Genomic DNA, 26,016 nt, shown 5'->3' with positions numbered 1-26,016 from the left:
TAAGTACATGCAAAAGAGTGTATATTTCAAAAATCTGACGATTTGAGCCGGGCTTAAGGAAATGGGTAAGTAAGTCCCAAAGTTCCACAAGAAAAAGCGAATATTTCACGAAATGAATGACAGATCGAAAAACTAAAAAATATGTGCTCAATATTTTTTAAAAATCGAATGATACCAAACACGACCACCCACGGAGAGGGGTGGGGGGTAAATTCAAAACATCAGATCGAAAAACTGTAAAATACACTTATTCAATATTTTTGAAAAATCTATCGAATGGCATCAAACACGACCCCCGGAGGTGGAGTGGGGGGTTACTTTAAAATATTAAATAGGAGCCCTCATTTTTTATTGCAGATTTGGATTTCTTACATAAAAATAAGTAAATTTTATTCGAAACATTTTTTCGAATTATGGATAGATGGCGTTATAATGGGAAAAAACGATTGTTGGAAATGGAAAATTAAATTTAAAAAACGGCAAGCCTCCACTAAAATAGAAAACTTTACTTAACTTTTTTTGGTTTTAGGACCTACTCTTCACAACCCAATAGGTCCCCAAAGCGCTCGAGTGACTGCACATTTAGCATACTTTGCTCCCCTACCATTATGGGTTTGTAAGAGGAGACGATAGACGAGTAGTATAATTCTGCTAAAAATTAAAAAATGTTTTAAACTGTTTTTCTGTTTCAAAAATTATGCGATACTTTTTGTGATTATATTTCAATTAATTTTGTGTATTTCAATTAATTTTGTAGCACTTTTTAAATTTTGAATGAAATATAATTCCGTTAGAAGTTAAAATCACGTTGGCGGTAGTAGAGCCACCGACTACGACCACCTCCTTGTCGCTTGTCACTCTTCTTGTCAGATGGCTCTGGGTGTTTTGTCAGCAAGAAGTGTCAAATTTCTGAGATCTAGAACAAAAAATTTATAGTGATGAAAGAAACTCTATATTATAAGTGTTGTTGTTAATGAATGGTTAAATTAACTGTAATTTAATCGTTTTCTTATTTAATTTGTCATAAGTTTGTAAATATATTTTAGACTTGAACTGCCGAAGGTTAGCAAAATGGCAGCCACCAGACGATTACAAAAAGTAAGTAAATTCTGTATAAATTGAAGCATGTGGTATTTGATTATCTTGCCAGTCATTAAATGATGTTTTTGCTAACTATAAATCTATAAGTAATTTTACAACCTTTTGTGAGGTCATATTCCAATAATATCATTAACATATCCGCATAGATTGTGACATCATTATTTTAATCCTTTATGTTGACTCCTATTTACCCTTAATCCTCAATTTCAACCTGTATATCAAAATCAGTGAAGTGATTAGTTTTATATATGTCTATAATTAGTCCTTTTATGTTTAAAGAAACATCAGGGCTGAACTAACAAAGGCTTGCTGATTGGAAATACCCATTTCTCACAAAATTTTGTTTTCTAAAAAAGTTATGACTAAATTACTACTACTATTATCGGTTTACAGTGTTCTCCGATGCCTTCCGACTCCTAACTGACGTTCTCGGTTTGACCATAGACTTGGAAGGATTTCTCTTTCCTCTAGTTCTTTTTCAATTCTCTCCCTCCACCTTCTTTTCGGCCTTCCTCTTTTCCTTCTCCCTTGTAGTCTCCACGCCAAAATCTGTTTGTGGAACCTGTCATCTGGCATTCTCTGTAGATGGCTGTACCATATTAGTTGTTTTGTTTTTATGTCATCACTGCTGTTCACTTTTTGTTCAGCTTTTTGTTCACTTTAAATATTGTTTGGTGCCACAGAATGCTGTTCATCATGGATATGGCTTTTCTACCCTGTATGTTTCTATTTTCTACAGCAGCTTTGAGTGTTCCATTTTGAGTTATCTTCATGCCCCGACACTTGTATTCATCACAGTGTTTAATTTCTACTCCATCATCTAATGTAATGAATTGCTTTGTCCCTCCAATACACATGGCTTCGGTTTTCCTGATGTTGACTTCTAACCCTATTTATTATATTCTTCTATTAGCTTCCGCCTCATGTAACTCAAGTTGTCATGATCCTGAGCAATCAGAATTTGGTCATCAGCGAAACATAAAGTGTATAATGTTGTCTCGTCATTGAGAGATTCCCATTCCATTACTAAATTACTACATGACTAATCATGTAGTAATGACTACTACATGACTACTCATTACTAACTATGGTTACTCCTGTATTCTTGGTTTCTAATACTTGCAAACCAAACAAACAAACAACGAACTAAATACCACTAGGGTAAATCTTAAATTTGCATTTCACTACCTGTCTATTCATCAAGGTATGAATTCTTGGTCCCTATACTCAGATAAAAATGAGACACATCTATTATTTCAATTCTTTCATAGAGGACCATAACCCCTTCATACATTGATACTTTTCACCCTCATTAGGAGTTATCTACTGTTACTATTGTTTAATTTGTTTTATTAGTTCAGATTTTGTTCAAAATGGTGAAGAAAATCATGATCAAAGTTGTATCATTTATATTTTTGTAGGAACTAGGCGATATTAGGAATTCTGGATTAAAATCATTCCGTGACATTCAAGTGGATGAAACGAACATTTTAACATGGCAAGGACTTATAGTTCCTGTAAGTATGATAAAATATGACTATATTTAATTACAATATTAAAAATATCTAGTAGGTATACCAAATACCTACTTAAAATCTTTGTGTATGTATATGTAATATACAGGGTGTAACAAAAATACAGGTCATAAATTAAATCACATTCTGGGACCAAAAATAGATCGATTGGACCTAACTTACCTTAAGGGGACCCAAAGTCTGAAAATTTATTTTTTTAAGTTTTTTGCGTTATGATTGAAAATTATTCTCTGAAATCTTCTCTTTTCAACGATATATAACACATTATAGTACAAAATATCCATGGTTACGAAACTATTTATTTTCTGAACGTTTGCACTCAACTTACCGTGTACCAGTAGCTTTATAACCTATTAGAGTGTTTTATGTTTGTGCGATTTCCCGAATACTAGGTTTTTAACTTTTGATGTCAGATATCTCTGGATTCTTAGATGATATAAGGTCCAAATTTTTACAGTGGTTGTAGATAGATAATGTCTAGTCCCGCGTAAAGTTTTATTGAAAAATGTATAAAAACAAGTAAAATAAAACATAAAATCCAAACTTTTTTGGGTTTTTTTTGTAAGAGTATTTTAAAAAAATTTAAAATAAATGTTTCTTTCACTCTAACTTTACAAAAATCTACGCGGGACTAAACAATGCATGTAGTTTCAAAATAAAACAAAAATTAGGTCTTTGGTTGCAGAGCTATGTGACATAATGTTAACATTGTCGTTAAATGGGACTTTGGGTGCCCTTAATGCAAATGTGCACATAAAAAAAGTTATAGCCCTTTGAAGTTATAAAATGAAAATCGATTTTTTCCAATATATCGAAAACTATTAGAGATTTTTTATTGAAAATGGACGTGTGGCATTCTTATGGCAAGAACATCTAAAAGAAAAATTATAGTGAAATTTGTGCACCCCATAAATATTTTATGGGGGTTTTGTTCCCTTAAACCCCCCAAACTTTTGTGTACGTACCAATTAAATTTTTATTGTGGTACTATTAGTTAAACTCACCATTTTTAAAACTGTTTTGCCTCTTAGTATTTTTTCGATAATGCAGTTTTTATCGACTTGCGACTTCTTTTTTAATATGTTTACATAAAAATTTTATAGGGGTTTTGTTCGTTTACACCCCCCAAACTTTTGTGTACGTTCCAATTAAACTATTACTGCGGTACCATTAGTTAAACACAATGTTTCTAAAACTTTTTTTGTCTCTTAGTATTTTTTCGATAAGGCACCTTTTATCAAGATGTGGCTTCTTTTTTAATATGGTTCAAAATATGCCTAAAAATGTAAATTATAAATAAATTTTCATTCGATTACCAAGTCTCCATAATCGTACTTATCCATTTAAAAATATGTGGTGGATTTGACTAATATTCAAAATATCTCAATAAAAACTGACTTTTCGAAAAAGTACTAAGAGGCAAAAAAGTTTTAAAAACATTGTGTTTAACTAATGGTACTACAATAATAAATTAATTGGAACATACACAACAGTTTGGGGGGGTTATGCTCCTGCCATAAAAGTACCACATGTCTAGTTTCAATAAAAAATCTCTAGGAATTTTCGATATATTGGAAAAAATCGATTTTCATTTTGTAACTTCAAAGGGCTGTAACTTTTTTTATGTGCATATTTATACTAAGGTAAGTTAGGTTCAATCGAACTATTTTTGGTCCCAGAATATGCGATTAAATTTATGACCTGTATTTTTGTTACACCCTGTATATGTAGTAGTTTCTTAGAGAATCAGATTTTTAGCTAAGAAATTGGGTACTTAAGTGAAACGCTTCTTATACTAATGAAATTCAATGCCTCCGCCCCCTTTTCTGTAAAGCTGAGAAGGCCAACTTTATAAACAATTTTTGAACATTTTAGTTTGTAGAGCTAAAATCTTCAGTTTCTTAGACCAGCATCATTTAATTGACCCGCCTCCTTTCATAAAACTGAATCCCGAGCCATTTTATAGAAGTTTGAAAACGTTTGTCTAAAGAGCGGAAATTATCAGTCTCTTAGGTATATAAACTTAGGTTACAAGGTTTTGTTAACTCTTTCAGGGACATAAATGCTACAGCAAATTTTACCTTAAGTTGGCAGGATTAGTTAAAATCAACGTAGACGTGGTACAAAATGTGTACCACTGCCCATTTCAGTCAATTTTTTTGTGGTACATTGTGGGCACCATTGCCCCTGAAAGAGTTAATCACCTTTTCTGGAATGGGTTAGTGCCCCTTCTTCGTAGAGAGCAAGTTTTATTATGCTCAAAAAATGAAAATTTGTATCAAAAATTACCAAGGTCAAATTTTTCAAAGGAAAGCTTATAGAGAGATACTTAAAAACCTGATAGCCTGAATGATCCAGGCATATGTAAGAATGTTGGTAGCTTAAGGCCATCGGTACATAATTCGCAAATATTTTACTGTTACCCCTACTTTTTCTGTCTTTACACAGCAAATTACGTGTAGTAAAATTCACACTGGTATGGATATGTAAGTAAACATTACTAGAATGTCATTCTACTTGCCAATGTCATCATTAACTTTAAAGAGATGGCTTTTGAATGTTCTTGGATAACTGTTATTTGTATACTTCTGCTGCCCCGAACTTCTCTCCAAAATATCTCTATTTGTCCCCAGTCGTTCGACTAGGCAGGTGCAAACCTTTTATGTCTCTTTTCATAGATTCAATTATTCTTACAACACATTTATTCCTAGAACTCTTCGATTAGCTAACTCATTAAATAACCTCGAAATTTTTAATATATCAGTTTCCCGCTTTAAAAACCTAATTTCTTCCCTAACTTTTTAACTTTTTAATATTTTCGGCCAGAGCTTTTGTATTGTGATTAGTGTTACATGACCTGTATGTATTAGATAACTTAAAACCGTTATACCTTACAACATTTCCGAATTGATTTAGGTGATATCTTTTGTTTGTAATTGTACTGACCAAATGTTATCCTATTCTTTTTTTTTCTTTTTTGTAACTGTATTACTCATAGAGTTATTTTTTCTCAAACCACTTGGTTATATGTTATATTACGATAGTTTATGTTATATAATTGGTTAACATTAATGTTATATAATTGTATAATTATGTTATATAATTTAGAACACTGTAAAATTTATATCGGAATAGGGCTTGCCCGTGAATAAATAAATAAATAAATAAAGTATAATTGCAAATTATTAATTCAGTTAATAAACGTGATTATTTCATTCATAGGAGATTCTGACCAATAGAAAGCTACATAAATCTAAATTTAACTGATAATTTTTGATAATTTCCCGTCGTCAAGTATATTACGTCAGATGCCCTTCGTTGCTATGAAAAAATACATTCAGTGACATTAATGACAATTAATGTTTTAAAAATTATAAAAGTGATGATAGCCAGGGAGGTAGTGTCAAATTTGACCGGAGCATTTTAGCATGGCTGGTTTCTTTTTATTTAGGTAGGTGTTCCAAAGCTTATTAACAAATGATGTGTCAGCTGGCGCAAAACCGGGGATTTTAGTCAAGAAAAGGTAAAACATGAAAGTTGATGGACCAATGCTACAGCTTAAATGTCAAATATTTATATACGTTAGTCGGAAGATTTAATGGACTTGCTTACTTAGCACCTACCTTTCACTCAGGAGATCGGGGTTCAAATCCTGGCGCGGAAAATTCTTTTTGTTTTTTAAATTGACATTTTATTTTGAAAAATATTTATTTTTATAATACCACGTTTTTATTATTTATACGAGACAATATAAAAAAATCTTTATGTCTTTTATAGAATTATGCATAGAACTTATGAAATAGCATATATACATTTGATCATAAATATTATGATTGACTTTAATAAGCAAAATTGTTGTACATGAACCCCTGAAGCTTCCTGAGTTAGTACGACCAATCTAAGTGAAAGAGGGGGTTGGTCTCCCCACCTCCCTCCCGACATTTTTTTATCTTTTTAGACAAACTGTTTTTTGCATAATTTTATGTGATGTCAAACCAAAAGATACATACAACCCTAATTTTTCACTTTTCTATCACCAACCCCCATTTTTTTAATAGCAATCTAATTATTTCCCTGTTCTCTATAACATATAAAAATGAATTTTTGTCTGTAGGTATGTCCCTTATAGAATCGTAAACTATGCATTTAATCATATGATGACCTCAAGCAAAGTTTTTGTACTTACATGAACCCAGGAAGGAGTTAATACTTAATAATGTATACTTAATATACTTAATAATTAATAGAGTTAAAAAAGTTAATACTTTTTTATTAATAACTAGCTGACCCGGCAAACTTCGTACCGCCTTAAAACTAAATAATGTTTGAATGTTTAATACCTAAAATTACCAGAAAGCCAAAAAATACTAAAAAATATTGCGTACCTATACTTTTTTCTACCAAATGCATAGTTTGCGATTCTATAAGGGACATAGGTACAGACAAACATTCATTTTTATTTACTATAGAGAATAGGGAAATATTTAGATTGCTATTAAAACATGGGGGTTGGTGATAGAAAAGTGAAAATTTAGGGTTGTATCTTTCGGTTCCACAACATATAAAATTAAGAAAAAAACAGTTTGTCCAAAAAATAACAAATAATATCTCCCTTTTCACTTAGATTGTTGGTCTTACCCACTCAGGAACCTTCAGGGGTTCATGTACAACAAATTTGCTTATTAAGATCAATCATAATATTATGACCAAAAATGCCTAGTTTGCGATTTTATAAAAGACATACAGATTTTTTTATATTGTCTCGTATAAATAATAAAAACGTGGTATTATAAAAATAAATATTTTTCAAAATAAAATGTCAATTTAAAAAACAAAAAGAATTTTCCGCGCCAGGATTTGAACCCCGATCTCCTGAGTGAAACGTAGGAGCCAAGTAAGCAAATCCATTAAATTTTCTGAGTAACGTATATAAATATTTGATATTTAAGCTGTAGCATTGATCAATCAACTTTCATGTTTCACCTTTTCTTGACTAAAATCCCCGGTTTTGGGCCAGCTGACACATCATTTGTTAATAAGCTTTGAAACACCTACCTAAATAAAAAGAAACCAGCCATGCTAAAATGCTCCGGTCAAATTTGACACTACCTCCCTGGCTATGACTTTCAACCGTAAAATATTTATAACAACTGTGTGTTTTACTGTACTAATTTGTACTTACATAAATAAATTACAATAAAATTTTGGTTTTGAGCAGTTTTATTCATGAAATAATCGCAACAAATTGCACTCGATCTCTAAAATTAATATAGAATTTTAGAGCTCTTGTGCAATTACTATTGTTAATTTTTTCACTAACTATGTATTCAGTGATTGTAATAATTTATATGTACAACAAAAACTAATACTCAATCGAGAAAAGAGGAAGAGTGTTAAACTGATTTTTTAATAATATATTGTTACTATGGAAGGCTTACAATTTTAAACATATTTAACAAAAAAATACTTGGATCTCAGAATATATCCTGATGAATATATCCTGCTTGGATCTTCCATAATAAACAATAAATAACTTTTTATTAAGTTCACGTCTTAAATCAATTATTTATCAAATACACTATCAATATTATTTAATCAACAACTCAAAATATTCCCGATGCCATGTCAAATATTTAAAACTGTCACTGACTTGTGCTTCTATTTGGCTCAGTGCATTGTATGAAGATAGTGAATGTTCGATTTGGAAAATATCACCACGGACATGGTGTCCATTTTTTTCGAATCCTGAAAGAACTAATAAATATTTTAAAAAAATATAAACTCAGAATGAAAGACTAAATTATTATCGAGAGCCGAAAGTCCCTAAGAATAAATAAAAAGTTTCTTTTGAATGAGATATTTGAAATTAAAAATCACACTACATTTTCTCTAGTTTTTCACCCCTGTAATTTATTAGAATAATCATTAGAAGTTTTCAGGAACTTTCGGCCCTCGGTAAGAACGTAATCTTTCATTCTGCGTTTAAATTTTTCAAAAATACTTATTAGCTTTCTCAGGATTAGAAAAAAATGAATCCCCATTTGAATAGAATTGCAGCCGAAAATAGGTACCCATCCCCTAAGTATATTACCATTCATTTTCATTTTTAAATCACTATACAAGCTTGTACATGTGTCATTTGCTACAAAATTAGAACAGTCAGTAACTAAATTACTTAAATAAAGTTATTAAAAAAGTGTTGGAAATGTTACCAAATAAATTTAATTTGTATTGCAAGATATAGTGAAAGATTATTAAAAGCAGCTTCTAGAATTTTCTTCTTACTTTTTATTTATTGCCATTATTTAAAACAAGCTGAAAATGCATTATCATAACGAAAACTTTGTTTATTTACGTATTTAAATTCATAATATGGAAAATTGCTATTATGAAAAGTTGTTTAGAATTAATAATTATGTTTTAATGTGCAATTATATCGATACATCAGTATCAGAGTGCACCAACTCAAAATTTTTCAATATTGAGATAAGTATGAGGAAATGGTTAAAAGATGTTTATTTATCAGTTTCAAATTTCACCATTTAAAAATTCCAACACCATAAAAAAAATTTTTTACTTGTTAACATACCTACAGAATCGAATATTTTGTTAACACTGTCGTAGTTTCATACCGGATCATGTGAAATAGTGCGTAATGAAACTTGATCGGTAGAACTGTTGTCAGCTACCAACTGATAATGGTGCGGTATGAAACGGTTAATACCTACAAAATCTGCATCTTCAAATCTTCATTGTCATTCGTGCGAGTATTCTCTGTATTTAAGGTGTTCGGTGCCTCTTTTGGAAGTTATTTTATATTGTGTATGATTATAAATATACTTTACGTGAAAAACAATTGAAATTTAAGTTTATAATATGCGTGGAAAACTAAGATAGTAACGTCATAATGAATATTCAGCCATGGAAAAAGATAGGGATCAAAAGAACAATGTATATGTTAAAAGTTGCAAATGGATGTATGGAAGAACGTGGTGGACATAGTGATGATGCTGTAAGTATCTACCATGCAATTATTTCTATATATATTTGTGGTTACACAAGTTTTCAATAGATAGATAACACCAGTGCTCACGAGGTGATATTAGTTGATCAACTTTTTCGAGCGATTTTAATAAAAATAAAAAAGGCAACGAAAACGCTGCACGGTCCGTGAAAGCTGCTTGCACTGACCGTTGCAAAATAAAATGTTCAGAAAAAATTAGTGATACAGAAAGAGAAGAACTGTTAAAAAACTACTGGGGACTTGGTGATGTAAATAGGCAGCGAGATTTTATAGTTAAAAGTGTAATGCCGGTTAGGCCAAAATATCAATTTAAGAAAGAAGGGAGTCTTAGAAGTGAAAATAGAGCTTATTACTTTGAGGTGAAAAATTTTAAAAAGTATGTAAGGTTTTCTTTATGAACACTTTAAACATTTCAAATAGGATAATAATTACCGCAATGAAAAAAAACAGAGTTAGGGTTTGTACAGAATGACAATCGCGGAGGAAAAGAAAATGCTGGGCGACCAAGGGTGCTAGATGATGAAAAAGAATTCGTGAGGTGCCACATCAAATCTTTTCCACTAATTGATTCTCATTATTGCAGAGCAAGGACAAACAAACAGTACCTAAGACTGATCTCTAAATTTAGCTACTATGTACAGAATGTATCAAGAAAAATGTAGAGAAGAACAGAAAATTCCCGTAAAACTCCATTACTACACCATGATTTTTAACACGGAATTTAATATTTCCTTTTTTTCAGCCAAAAGAGGACCAGTTTTGTTTCTGCAACTCATTTCAAAATCTAACAGCAGATGAAAAAGTATTAGAACAACTTAATTATGATGCACATATTACAGAAGAAAATCAGAGTCGGCTAAAGAAGGAGTTAGATATCAATAATTCAAAGGAAGATGGAAATACTGTAGTTTGTTGCTTCGATCTCCAAGCTGTATTGTCACTACCAACAGGAAATCGGAGTGATTTTTTTATATGTGGCGGCTATCATGTTACAACTTCACTATTTTTGATATTTCCCATAAACATGGCTATAGTTTTTTGTGGCACGAAGGTATCGCAAACAGAGGTGTGAATGAAATAGATACGTGTCTTTGGTAGTATCTAAAGAACCACGCAGCTCAATATGAGCACAGAATATTTTATTCTGATAATTGCCCGGGCCAAAACAAAAACAAGTTCATTGCTAGCTTGTTTTTGTATTGCTGTCAAAATCTACCAATAAAAAGCATAACCCACAAATTCTTAGTAGCTGGGCAAATTGGGCATACTCAAAATGAGGTTGATGCGATGCATGCCCTCATAAAAAAAGAAAAAAAAGATACCTGAAGGGAAACCCGCTCTATATTCCATCGCAACTGGTACCGATAATTAGCTTGGCTAAGAAAACTGGACGGCCGTAAACTACAGAAGAAACAGCCGAAGTGTATGAAGTAAAAAATTTACAAAAAATGGGGAAAAATTTTGTAAATGAAGCCGGAGACAAAGTAAAATGTAGTAAAATGTAAAATGGAGCGAAATGCAAATTCTAAGATTTGAGAAAGACCAGCCATACAAAATAATGTATAAGAAATCATATTTTGATAAAAAATATAAGGTCATAAATATTCGACAAAATAGAACAAGAGTGGCTTATGAAGAACCATCTCTCGTCCTCTCTATTTATAATAAACCTCCTGGTGTGCCAGAACTTAAAAAACGTGATTTATTGTCGCTCTGCTAATACCCAGAATTCACTGCGAGTTTTTCCAGAACTTACCAACCTCTGCCACAGCTGCCGCTGCTGAAGAAAGTGACAATTCGGAATAATTTTGATTTTATTATAATTTTTGGTACCATAAATTTTATTTTATAAATAAATACTTAAAATTTTTTATTTGATTTCCATACAAATACCCTATACCAAACGCACTAACTATTAAAAAAATCACGTGTTGACAGTTTCATAGCGCACCAACTCAAAAAAAATCTTAATTCTTTAAAAAAATAATAATTAAAAATTATCATCTAAAAGAACCATAAAATAAACATCTATTTCCAAAATATTGTTCCATTTGAAAAAAAAATGGACTATTTACAACAGATTAAAAATATTTGCCCTCAGAAAAAATAAGTTAAAGTTGATTTGTGAAGAACTAAGTTTTTTGAGATGGTGCACTCTGATACTGATGTATCGATATCATTCTATTGTAAATTTTATGAACTATAAAGGCACTTTACTCTTGATCGAAATTCATATTTTTTATATACCTCGTATAAAATTAATAAAATGTTATATGATGGTTGCATCATAAATCTTAGACCACAAAGAGCTTTTTATGAAGAATAACTTTTCTTCGTCAAATTTAAAATAAAAGAGTTATAAATGAAAATGTTGTTGGTGTCCATAATTTAAGAAAAATCTTCAAATATTTTTTTCCATTAGAAGGACGTAATTGCACATATCAGACCATAATTTTTTATTGCAAACAATATTATTTCATGTAGTCGGTTCGCTAAACTCAGACATAACTGGCTAGTGATTTTAGTCAATAATTTTGCCAATTTGGCAAAAAAAATAATTACTAAATAGTTAAGAAGTACTAAATAATTAGTAATTTTGCCAATCTTGGCAAAATTCGCAAAAAACAAAAAATTACCTACTAAAATCACTAGCCAGTTGTGTCGAGTTTAGCGAACCGACTATAATAACAGTTTTCATTTCATAACGAATGGAACAGTCCATACGTATACTCGTATAAACCTTTTTAAAGCGGTTAATAAAATTATTGCTTTTAAAATATACTCAAATTGTATTTTTGTACATCTTATTTATTTTATATAATACCTAATTAAATTCACTATCAAATGTCATTGATATTTTATTAATACTTAATTTAAAATTTAGTTTGACATTCACGAAGTGTCAAACTCAAATAATGTAAATAACCTATGCTTTGCTTAACAAATCGAGATTCAAAAACTAGCCTACTTACTATCAACGATTTGAGCTGAGGTGTAGTGTGTTGGAAGAAAATAAATGGATTGTGACGACACATTTTAGACTTTGAGGGCGATTATGAAGACGGTTAGAGATATCGAAATGTCGTTTTCAGATTTGGATTCAGAAGAAAAAACTACATAAGAATCCATCGATAAATCTGATCTGAGTATTGCAGGAGCGGCAACGCAATAACACACTTTTGCGAATTTATAAACGAAAAGTTTTCGTTGAAAATATATAAATTGTTTATATAAATATAGATTTAATTATTCACTTTTTTCATTCATACCCTAGTCTAGTTAGTCTTGAATCTAGTTAACTTCCTTTACGTTTTACAACTGTTTGACAACTTCATCAGTCATTTTAAATAAATAAATAAATATTTGGAATTTAGATATAAATAAATGTGTATAAAATATTTTTTCATTTGCAATTTATTTTATATATTCAATTGAATATTTAATTAATTTTCTTAATCACTTAGAAGTACAGTAGAAGAGATAATCATAGCACGGATAATCCGCAGCCCGGATAAACTGCACATAGATAATCGGGGTTCTACTGTAATTAGAGAATTTACAAATGTTAATGAACTTATTAAATTAATGTTGCTCTCTATACAGATGAATCTAATTTTTACATTATAGTTTTGATTATGATTATAAAAACTGTAACATTTGATCACATGTATTATAACTATAAGTTTTCTTGACAAATTGATTACCATCTGTTTTTGATTTATTTTAGGACAATCCACCCTACAATAAAGGAGCTTTTAAAATAGAAATAAATTTTCCTGCAGAATATCCTTTTAAGCCACCTAAAATAAATTTTAAAACAAAAATTTACCATCCAAACATAGATGAAAAAGGACAAGTATGTTTACCAATCATAAGTGCTGAGCATTGGAAACCTGCTACTAAAACAGATCAAGGTAGGTTACTTAAGAATATCTTAACATGGTGCTCTAGATTCACCCCATCCATATATCCATTCTTTTATATGTAAATGTCGGGGAAATTGATTTTAAAGATAATTAATTAGAATTTGTTTATTATACTATTGAGGGCCCGGATAGCTCAGGCTGTAGTATGTCTGACTTCCACACAGGTAGGCAGAGGTTCGAAACCCAGCGCCAGGAAGAACATCTAGACATTTTTAAATGTCTATAGGCCCCAGCCTGAATAAAATGAGTACCTTGGGTAAAACCAAGGGTAATAATAGGTGGTTGAAGCGTAGCACTGACCCTGTTACTTTTCTTGTATACCGTAGGCCAGGGGTGGGCAAAAGCCAGCCCGTTGAAAAATTATTCATAAAATTTCTTTGTCTTTAAATGCTTTAAAATGATACTTATAGCTTTTGTGTAAAAAAAATTTCTTCGGTAGTGCAGGGAAAAAACTCCACCAAAAAGATTGGCGGGTGCACAGTGTATGTTCACAGTTTAGTCTTCCGGCCCGGGAGACATTTTGAAAATGTCATTTTTTTATTTTTTATTTATTTATTAACGGGATAAACCCAATACATACAAAATACAATAAAGCAGAGCTTTTGTCGTAATAATGAAAATATAAAATTTAGATACACGTAAAACTACAACTAAGTATAAAACACAAACATAAAAAATAAAAAAGAATGTGTGTGTACTTTGTACGCACGTAAGAAGATATTCTTCTATTATATAGGTAATTTAAACGAAGTAAATATACTTAAAAGGTTATTTGTATTTTATTTAAAAATTAAACTAACTTTCTTATCTACCACTTTCAAAACTTTTTTATTAAAATAACGAAAAATAGAAAAAAGTGTGAATCGTCCGGGATTGGAGCCCGCGACCTTCCGTGTGCTTCCGTTCTCTGTCCCACCGCTCTGCCAACTGCGCCATCGAGCCACTTGAATTGACGCGTAAGTTTCGGATATAATTACACAACACGGCGACAAACTGTAAAAATGTTATGTCTACATATTTTATTATTTTACTACAGGGAAACACAAATCCAAAAACACAAGAATTATAATAAATAATACATTTCCTAAAACCACTAATATATTCTTTTAATGACTTATTTGCACGGTTACAGATACATACATACCTATCTTGAAAGATTAGCAATGAACTACATACTGTCAGTGTGCGCAGGCGCGTGGTTGATGTACAATTTTACCCTCAATCGATTCGTCGCTAAAGAAGAATATCTTCAAAAAGAATATAAAATATTTTTAAATGATGAAAACAACTGAATCAATTATAACAGTTAAATCTATTTAATTTTTTTTAATTCAAAATTCAAGACGCCCGAGTTCTTGTTTAATAGAGGAAACTGAAGAACCAAACAGATCTATTAGATGACTAAACTTGTTTCCATACAGGGTCAATCTACTAATTGGTGCATATTTACCATAATTTGTAGCATGCCGTTGTTTCTTGAATATTTGTGGATTTCGTGTCAATCTAGCAGGTATATTAAAGTATACAAGACTTAACAATTCTTCGGAGTTAATAACACCAGAGATAATTTTGCAAAGATAACAAATATCCAACATGACTCTTCTGCATTCAAGAGTTTGTAAATTTAATCTCATTAATATATTGTCATAAGTATAATTTCCAACTGTTAAACTCATCTTAAAAGCTGCAAAACGTAAAAATTTGTTTTGAACCTTTTCAATATTTAGGATTTGATATGCATAACTAGGTGACCAGACAATAGAACCATATTCAATAATTGATCTCACAATACTGCAATATAAGATTTGTATTATGTGAATTGATAAATCTTTTGATGAACGTAATACAAAACCCAACATCTTAAATGCCTTCGAAACAGTATAGTCAGTGTGAGAGTAAAATGTTAATTTACAATCAAATATTACACCTAAATCCCGAATTTCGTTCACACGTGTGACAGGAGTATTATTAATAAAATATTGATGGTGAATAGGCGAATGGGATCTAGCAAAAGTTATTAAAAAGCATTTATTAATATTAAGATCCATATCATTTCTACCACACCACTCATAAAAATCATTTACTTGTGACTGAAGCTGAAAAATGTTATCCTCGTTATTGACAGTCATATATTTTAACATCATCAGCAAACATTAAAAAGTTAACTTCCTTAAAAATAGAGTGAACATCATTCAACAACAAATTAAATAGAAGGGGGCCACAGTGGGAGCCTTGCGGTACTCCAGATGTAGCTGTAAAAGCATTAGAAAGAAAACATCCTATTTTTACACTTAGACTTCGATTAGTCAGGTAACTTTGCATCCAATCAAAGAGACTTCCAGAAATACCATATGCTGTAAGTTTCGTAAGTAAGATATTATGATTCACATTATCGAACGCTTTAGAAAAGTCAGTATAGATGGAATCTACTTGTAACTTGTTTTCCAAAGCAATAACAATGTCATTGTGATAAAGAAGTAAATTAGTTACTGTAGATTTACCCTGTACAAAACCGTGTTGTTCATTCACCAGAATACTACTGAATTCACAAGTAAGCTGCTTAGTAACTAAATAATCTAATGATTTTGGAATTACTGATAAAGTACAAACTGCTCTGTAGTTTTGAACATTTGACTTTGAACCAGATTTAAATATAGGTTTTACGTAACTACGTTTCCAGCAATCAGGGAAAACCCCTTCTTGTAAAGATTTATTGAAGAGTATATACAATGGCTTAGATGTACATAGTACAAACACATTGTTTTAATAGATAGTTATATAGGATAGGAATGCCATCAGGTCCAAAATTTAGTTAGAAGACAAATTGTGAATACTCTCATAAATAGTATTAATGTTAAAAGAGCATGAACTCATGTTAAAAGCATTTTCAAATTGATATTGTGGGGGGGGGGGGGATAGTATTGTGGTCAGTGAACACTTTAGAAAAAAATTTGGCGAATAAATTCACAGCTTCCTCCCCAGAACTAATTTGATCATTTCCTAAATATAAATGGCATGGTACATCATAATTTTTCCTGCGACTGTTTATATATTTCCAAAAAGTGCGTGAGTCACTATTAATTGTTGGCCCGCGCTTAAAAGTAATTGCCCACCCCTGCCGTAGGCCCTAGATATAGCAGACTACCTTGCTATAATCAAAAAGCCCCGATAGCGGTATAAAACGGGAGACTATTATTATTATACTATCAAACATAATTTTACAAAGTACTTATTTCTTCTTTAAAAAAAATATATTTTTTTAGTTATTCAAGCTTTGGTCGCCCTCGTTAATGAACCAGAACCTGAACATCCACTCCGAGGAGACTTAGCAGAAGAATACATTAAGGATAAGAAAAAGTTTACGAAAAACGCTGAAGAATATACGAAAAAACACAGTGAGAAAAGACCCGCTGATTAAAAAAATTGTACATAATTAGTGAATATCACTGAATGAAATTGCCGTGTGGTATACAGTTTAGGGATTCAAATGGTGTTTTGTTAAATTTAAACGTGTACAGGTATCGCTTTTTTAAAGAAATCTAGTCACTTTCTGACGTGAGGTTTATCGGGAATTTCACGTTACATAGGAGGTAGAAAATGCATACACTGCTTTGATGAGTTTTACTATATATTTGAGAGAGTCAATACCAAAGGGATGTAAGCCACTTGTCATTCTGGAAAATAAAGCTTGTTGCTTTTATTATTTATATAAGCTAAATTCAATTTTTTCATGACCATCTAGATGTTAAAAGGACAGACATCATCACTAGATAAAATCTAGAGATCATCATTATAAGTTGGCATTAAGTCTCCCTAATACAGGGTGTCCCCGAAAATAGTGCGTTCCTATAAGGTATGGATATAATACACAATGTAGAACAAAAAAGTCCTATAACATTTTTTTCTAAAGTTTTACCGTTTCCAAAAAAAATACATTTGTTCACCATGTAAGCGAACTTTTATTTTCATTAAAATTAACTAATTTGGCGTCACTGTATAAGAACTGTTTGTGATTTAGTTTATTGACACCACAAATGTAGGTCAGACAGGTACACCTGCAAAATAATTGTACCACCCCATGTTTGAAAATCCAACAAAACAAGAATTTGTTTGTTTGTTTAGGATGAAGACAGGGTTTAATGTAAATACTTATCGCTAAAATGCTGCAACTATTTTTGAATTGTGATTGTCTATGTTTAGATTTTTGTATACATAGTTGTTAGATTTCAATTTGCATACCAAAATGTATTTTGGTTTTTTAGCCAAACAGTTGCATTTAGAAAAAAATGTTATAAGACTTTTTTGCTCTACATGGTGCCTTCTACCTATACCTTTAAGGAACACACTATTTTCGGGGACACCCTGTATATGAGGAGTGTAGAATCAAAACTAGCTCTCTTCAATTTTCGTTTTACAAACACGAAAACCTTAATTTAGTTATAAAAAGTGCATATTAAGCTCTAAATGGGTCAACTTCTTCTGAGGGATCACAGACTTCATTATCCTCCTTATTATCATTGTCTTCATTTCCATTGTCGATAATATGAAGATAAAACTGCAGTTCTCTAATACCTCTCCAGACATTTTCATAATGTTTTTAGTAGTGTTTCCACATTGTCTTGTTTTTCGTACTTTACTCAATTTGATTTAGGAATTATAATAAGTTCGAAATTGAAAGAATTATAAAGTTTTTGCCTTTTTATTAATGGACTTTTTACACAAGTTTACTTTTAGCCCTGTAGGTGTTTTCACCTTGTAGCAACACCGATGTTTTATTTTTGCGGGGTATACTTTTTTACAAGATTTAAGGCCAAAATGCCATGATGATGATAATTTGGTCAGCTACTGCTTTCCAGGTGAGGAAATCTAAGTGCTCACCAATTTTTTTTATTGTGACAAACTGTGCTGTTAGATCTAAGTATTCATTGAGTATGAGCAATAATTATTATTATTTCGCTTTTTTTATTAATTGTTCTATATTTTAGTGAATTTAAATAATGGAATACACAATACGAAATTATTGTTGTTTGTTCCCTAAATTAATATTTGTCGTTTATTATTATTGATAATAATAGACGGATATGCAGCGCCGAAACATTTCTGAATTTTCTAAAGCTAGTTTTTCCACAGTTAATTACCGTGATTGTGTAGAGAAACATACTGCGGTCAGTCAAGCGAAACGTAGAACAGGTGGTACTGACAGCTTGTCAAAGTTACTTACCTGAGGAGGTAATTAAATCCATTTACTAAGGCTGAAAATCACTACACACATTCTAAATTGAATATAAATAAAAGTTATTATAGTCGGTCAGCTGTATGACGGGACAGAGCCGGTCGGTCGGCCCCAATGAATATACAGGGTTATTCACTATATTTTGACCCCCTTGTAAACTGCTTTATTTACAGAATTAGAAAAATATGTAAAATACAAACGTTATTCGATTTTTTAATTATGATTTTTTGACATATATATCATACTGGAGACGTCATCCATCTGGGCGTGATGACGTAATCGACTATTTTTTTTAAATGAGAATAGGGGTCGTGTGCTAGCTCATTTGAAAGGTTAATTCTATATGCAGTAATATAAACGTTAAGATCATTATTTATACAGGGTGTCCAAAAAAAATTTAATTATTAATTAAACAATTAATTTAATTAAAATTTTTTTTAAACACCCTGTATAAACAATCATGTTAATGTTTATATTACTGAATAGGGAATTAAATAACCTTTCAAATGAGCTAACACACGACCCCTATTCTAATTAAAAAAAATAGTCGATTACGTCATCACGCCCAGATGCATGACGTCCCAGTACCATATATATGTCAAAAAATCATAATTTAAAAATTGAATAAGTTTTGTATTTTACATTTTTTTCTAATTCTGTAAATAAAGCTGTTTAGAGGGGGTCAAAATATAGTGAATAACCCTGTACATTCATTGGGGTCGACCGACCGGCCCTGTCCCGTCATACAGCTGACCGACTATAATAACTTTTATTTATATTCAATTTAGAATGTGTGTACCGGTTTGCAGCCTTAGTAAATGGATTTAATTACCTCCGCAGGTAAGCAACTTTGACAAGCTGTCAGTACCACCTGTTCTACGTTTCGCTTGACAGACCGCAGTATGTTTTTCTACACAATAATCAACTGTGAAATAACTAGCTTTAGCAAATTCAGAGAAATTTTTCAGCGCTGCCTCTTGGACTATAATATCGTGTTTCTGGGATGATTTTCGAAGTTCAATTAGTTATATACAATCTGCTTAATTAGTAAAAAAATGGGCGAAGCTTAATAGGGTCGTTTTATTACAAAATAATATAAAAACCACTAAGTAGTTACCCTAGAAACGACGAAATAATACGTCCTTTCGCACTCAAACGCCGCTCAGCCACTCAAAGAGTGGCTGAATGTGAACACATACTCGTGCTTGCGCTGCCTTTCCTTTGACTTTCGTCCCAAAAAACCGACTTTTGGGGGAGCGCCGTGCAGTGGCAGCGCGAGTGACTTATTTACACTCTCACGCTGCCCACTTCCCTGTCCAACAGGACTGAGTGTAAATCCGGTATTAGTTTATAGACGGCGGCTCCAGCTTTTTCAATGGGTATTCTTATTTCTCTATTTATATCCCAGTTATCGTTAACGTTGGCGCCCAAATAGCTAATATACGCTCTGGTGTTCATTGGTTGTAACTTCGTTTTGCTGAAAACCATAAGTTTTGTCTTAGAAGTATTAAGTTTTAGCCCATATTCATCACATGCTTCGGTCACCCTGTTTATTAGTCGTTGTAAGTCTTCTTCATCGGAGCAATCAATACCATGTCATCTGCGTATCTGAGATTGTTGACATTAATTCCGTTGATTTTAATGCCTGCATCTTCATCTAAGGCTTCTTTGAAAATGAATTCGGAGTAGATATTAAAAAGTAGAGGCGATAAAATACATCCTTGCCTCACTCCGCGTAGCATTTCCACTGCTTTCATCGTGTTTTAACCAATTAGTATGTTTGCACATTGATGCCAATACAAATTTTTGATAATACGGAGGTCTTGGTCATCAATTCCCACCTGTTGCAAGACATATGTCATGGATAACTCGGTCAAAGGTCTTTTCGAAATCAATAAAAGCCTTTTCGAAATCAATAAAACACATGTAAACCGGTTGTTGTATGTCCCTACATCTTTAAAAAAATCTCTAAAAGAAACAAATTAATAACTAAAAAATACTGCTCATTTTTAAAGAAAAGAGCTATGCAACTAATTATTATTAGAAGTTGATGGCTGATAAAAGTAAACAAACACTATCATTGCATCAGATGAATAGAGTGATTAAATCTGAGTGAGCCCTCTCCACCCACTTTACAAGCCTCCTATTGGTCGGTTGGAGAAATACAGGTTTCATCTTTGGAGAAAGACGGGTTTTATTCAAAATTTTTGTTTTAACATTTAATTTATATTGGGTAAACCTATTTTTTAATCAAACTAAAGTCTGTTTTAGACTATACCTTTTTTTGTTAACGGAAAATGGTATAACAAAAATTTATATGAAATGATTGTATACAATATCAATACAAGAAGTTTTGTGTATTACATCGTCACATTTTCGTATTAGAATATGTAATGTGATTTTGCGTATTACATGCTAAAAAAGTACTTTTTTATATTTTTATGTACTGTTAACCTTAATGTTCTTCTTCTTCCTTTTCTTTTAATAATGCGTTAACCTCATTTTTCTCAACATTTAACCTATACTAAATTTATAATCAAGATGCAGTAGAAATAAACAAACCAAGACACGTTAAATGATACCAGGAGCACTCCCGAATCATAATTTATAATGTATAAACTCTGGAAATCATGATTTGGGATTTACAATGTATATAGTGCCGGCAAGAAAAATCTTTACATTGCCAAATAAATCACCGAATGTGAAGACAATTTGCATGCGTTCTGTCTGCGCTTGGAGGGGAGGGTAGGGGAGGGGGGATAGCGTACTTCCGACGGCAATTATCTGTAGTTTACGGACCCCTTGGCTTATTTAGGGTATTTTGCGCATTTACACTGTAAACAGTTGGCTTTGTGTGAGTAGTCAGCGTTAAACTTCGTCTCATTTACTGCGTAAACTTTGAGATCGTCAAATCCTAAATTGAACTGACATATGGATCGAAAGAAACTCATAAAAGAGGAGAAGGTTCGTGCTTTAACTTTACTGGAGAAAGGGGACTCTGTAATTACCGTAGCACGTGATATTGTGCTTCAAGAGAGGCTATTTATCAACTGAAACCTTGCCGCCGAACGTTTCAGTTGATAAATAGCCCCTTTTGAAGCACCAATATCACGTGCTACGGTAATTACAGAGTCTCCTTTCTCCAGTAATGTTAAAGCATGAACCTTCTCCTCTTTCGACGAGTTTTTTTGACCCATATTTGTCAATTCAAGTTAGAATTTGACGATCTCAAACTTTATGAGGTAAATGAGACGAAGTTTAACACTGACTACTCAAACAAAGTCAACTGTTTACAATGCAAACGCGCAGAATACCCTAAATAAGCAAAGTGGTCCGTAAACTACAGATAATTGCCGTCGCAAGTACGCTATCTCCCCTACCCTTCCCTCCAAGGGCAGACAGAACGCATGCAAATTGTCTTCACATTTGGTGATTTATTTGGCAATGTAAAGATTTTTTTTGCCGGCACTGTACATTGTAAATAATGATTCTGGAGTGCTCGTAGTAGCGTTTAACGTGTTTTGGTTTGTTTATTTCTACTGCATCTTCATTGTTAATTTAGTATAGTTAGTTTTTTCTTTGATATTTTATATTACAAAGATATTATTTTATGATGGATAAGAAAACTCTATTATTATCTGCTGCTTCCATTGCAACATTTCTTAAAAGAAAAGGTAACCTTAAAAAACCAATGTGACAATATAACGAAAATAAACTGCGCATGCCTGTGTACTAATAATTGGTATCAAATAGGACATGTTCTAATTTGTATAACATTTTTTGTTAACAGATTTTGTTTTCTGTCTTACATTGTGACAAAATTTAGTATACCATTTTCTTATATCATTTTATGTAATAGTCTAAAACAGACTTAATACAAGTAAATTCAGAAAAAAAATGGAAAAATCCTTTGTAAAAGGTATAAAATTTTTATTAAAATCCCTTTAAAGGGCTACATCACAACAAAACGTTTTCGATTTTTATAAAAAGTTAGATAAACTGGATGCTAGCTTAGCCACAAAAGAAAAATATTCGGGTAAAAACCCTTTAAATATAGCATAGATGCGTTAAAAGTGCATTCTTCAATAAAATGCCTTATGATGGTCACATGGCAACTAGGATAATGCCCTAAGGTAATGTAAAGAATTTCCCAACACGTGGGATCCAAATTGAGTTGTTTACATTCCAATGACTTAATGGCAACTGGCAACAATCAGTTGCCATTAAGTCATTGGGATGTAAACAACTCAATTGCCATGTGACCACCATAAGGCATTTTATTAAAGTATGCACTTTTAACGCATCTATGCTATATTTAAAGGGTTTTTACCCGAATATTTTTCTTTTGTGCCTCAGCTAGCATCCAGTTTAGTCCATCATCAACACTGATGATGATTTTTTATAAAAATCGAAAACGTTTTGTTGTGATGTAGCATTTGAAGGGATTTTAATAGAATTTTTATACCTTTTACAAAGGATTTTTCCAATTTTGTGATGGTATACAGCCAGCTACAGGAAAAACTTTTTCTTTTCCTTATGCATTTTGCAAATTCAGAAAATATAAACAACTCAATTGCGACCATGGATGTAGAAAGCGAGTTTTGATTCTACACTCTTCATATTTTTGAATTTTGAGAAATTTCTCATGAATATTGAAAAATGTGCGTTACATCACTTTGTATCTCGCCTACTCATTTGTTGGTAAAACATTTCAAAAGTAGCTTTTTATACAGTTGACACAGTTTGTTAATAAACATGGTAATTACACTTTATTTTAGTTATTTACTGAATTTTGTTTTTAATTTTAAGAGAGTATTGTCTTTCCTTCTTGGACAAATGTTGATTCATCACAAACAATTGACCAAACTGGATTTCTCTTACTGTCCACGATAATTGATTATTGTTACGGGTTTATTTATCATCTCCAAGAACAAATGCTTCATTTGAACTTTTTGAGTTTATATGGTACAAAAAAATAACGCATTGTTAAAATGTAAGCTGTAGATAGTGTAATAAGTGGAATTACCTGAGAATATTTTTGTGTATTTACTGGTCCATTTGTTGATATATTAAATTAAATATCGCACCCCCGCTGTAGCAGTGACCTAAGTCAAAATATACCAATATTGAATAAATTCTAATTTAATAGAATTGAAAACTGAATATTATTATTGCAAAGTAAGAAGAGCTCAAAATCTTTTTTTATTATGCTGTTGTATTTTGAATTTATAATGTATATATGGTATACTCTGTTGTCTCTTTGTTGCGGCATTAAGAAAATATGAAAGTGGTTTTCCAAATTATTTGACCCCCACCCCTAATACTTTAGAGTTGTGACATTTTTCAGTTAACTTTATTTGAACGATTTGGTGATAAATTTACTTTAATCAGTGTCTAATATTTTATACGAAAAAATAAAAACAGCTAATATAGATAGGTGTTACATTAGCTGATAATACTGTTCCGTAAATTAAAATAAGTGTAAAAACAACGAACAGTAATATTTATTTATTTGTGTCGGTAAAATAGCGTGAATATTTCTCGAAAGAGGGTTGTTATTGTTTTGCGAGGGTGTCTCCGCGCCGGGTGGTTGCTGTGACTATACTGAAAAAAACACATGTCTGTGGTTTTACGTTGAAGACTAATTTATCGACATAAAGAGGCTGCCCCTTTATCTGATGTTTTAAAAGCTGAAAACATTTCTGTCAAGAAGCGTCCTCTAATGCATTCAAAAAGTGATTCATTGACATAAGGTCTGAGTTTAAGGTTTACGGACATAAGGTTTACTATTTAATGGGGAATTTTTAAACTGAGACTGAACAGGCCATTACCATCAGGTTTCGTATAGAAAGAATTGTGAATTTTAAATGACCCATATTATTTTAGTTTAAAAAAGAAAGTTAATATTTAAAATTAGCAATTAAAAAAATAATAAATGAAGCGTGTCGCTATACTACTCTATAACTCTATAATATTTAAAAAGTATTTTTTTATTATAATTAAACTTAAAAAGTATACATTGCGACTAACAACTAACATTATTTTAAAGTTTAAAATTGTGAAAAATGATAATTAAATTTTCCAAAAAATCTACGTAATAGCGATAAAGATCTTCCTTTTTGCTCTCCTTTATGTTTAGTTTATTTTTATATTGGTCTTTAAAGCAAATTTATTTCAGTAAATTCACTTGCAGAATACTTTGTTTTTATATAAAGAATTCCTAGGTTACTGCGATCAAATTTTAAAACTTATATAACTTCAGTTATTTTTAGTGAATTTCATATAAACTCAATTTTTACTTATTTTTAGTATTAAAAAATTGTCGTATTAAAAGTTTAGTATTTTTAGTAGTAAAAACTTAATAAAACAAGTAGTAGGTAACCTTTTACGCTTTCGAAATGTCACAACTCAAAATAGTTTCAGCATCGCTAACTACATAAAATAATCCACAAAAAAATTACATAGAGCGCAAAGGACAATTTTAAACAAATTAATGAAAAGAAACTTAGGAAAACTGTTTAGTTTGAATTTATTTAATAATAAAAATAAATTTTATGTTTTAAAGCACATAAACCAAAATTTACCTTCTTTTAGAAATACAACGTATTTAATACTAAAAAAACGGACTTAATCAATAGAAACGACACAATTCAAAATGATGCACTTTCATGCATACAATCGCCTTAAATGTTGAGCATCAACTGATTTAATTTTTGATGTGTCACTTCAGGTGTTGGCATCTAGCGTAGCCACCAGTTTTGTAGAAGTGACACTACTGCCATCTAAGGAAAACTAAGTGAAGTTAACGTGTGTGGTTTCTCTTGTATATAGAGTCGTTTTTTTGGAATCGGTAACGCAAAAATACAAAAAATGAAAAAATTTAGAGTTGTGTCACTTCTGAAGCGGGGTGCGATATGCTCAAATGGATAATTTGTTTTTCGAGTTGATTTTTAAATCTATCACATGACTTTTTACTTAAACAAATTTAAATGAACAATCTCATTCAGTGATTTGATTACGCATTTTCTTTTTTACACTTAACGGTTGATTACAAAATTTAGGTGTTTATTTATTTGATCTTTCATGTTCTGTATTATTTTGTTTTGCGCGGTTTAGCATACAGAAGTTTAGAGATAATTATTTCTATCAAACAAAACTTTTGCATAATATTTAAATATATTAATATAATATTCGAAA

At 31.4% G+C, this 26,016-nt stretch overlaps 1 protein-coding gene across 1 annotated transcript; it reads left to right on the top strand.

The window, feature by feature from the left end:
- The first annotated feature begins 851 nt into the window (after positions 1-851).
- On the top strand, positions 852-26,016 carry LOC114335787 (ubiquitin-conjugating enzyme E2 L3). The gene is made up of 4 exons (XM_028286076.2): positions 852-1,098; positions 2,523-2,618; positions 13,388-13,574; positions 16,850-26,016. The coding sequence occupies exons 1-4, from the start codon at positions 1,072-1,074 to the stop codon at positions 17,002-17,004; spliced, it is 465 nt and encodes a 154-aa protein (XP_028141877.1). The 5' UTR covers positions 852-1,071; the 3' UTR covers positions 17,005-26,016.

This window comes from Diabrotica virgifera, chromosome 2 (genome assembly GCF_917563875.1).
Source record: "Diabrotica virgifera virgifera chromosome 2, PGI_DIABVI_V3a".
Classification (NCBI taxonomy): domain Eukaryota; kingdom Metazoa; phylum Arthropoda; class Insecta; order Coleoptera; family Chrysomelidae; genus Diabrotica; species Diabrotica virgifera.
This window is presented reverse-complemented; position numbering and strand designations above follow the sequence as displayed.

What these genes read in the sequence shown, in the direction of transcription:
- LOC114335787 (XM_028286076.2), top strand. Translation starts at nt 1,072, where the DNA reads ATGGCAGCCACCAGACGATTACAAAAA. An exon ending in GGCAAGGACTTATAGTTCCT is followed by an intron (nt 2,619 to 13,387) that starts GTAAGTATGATA and finishes GATTTATTTTAG; the next exon opens with GACAATCCACCCTACAATAA. An exon ending in TGCTACTAAAACAGATCAAG is followed by an intron (nt 13,575 to 16,849) that starts GTAGGTTACTTA and finishes ATATTTTTTTAG; the next exon opens with TTATTCAAGCTTTGGTCGCC.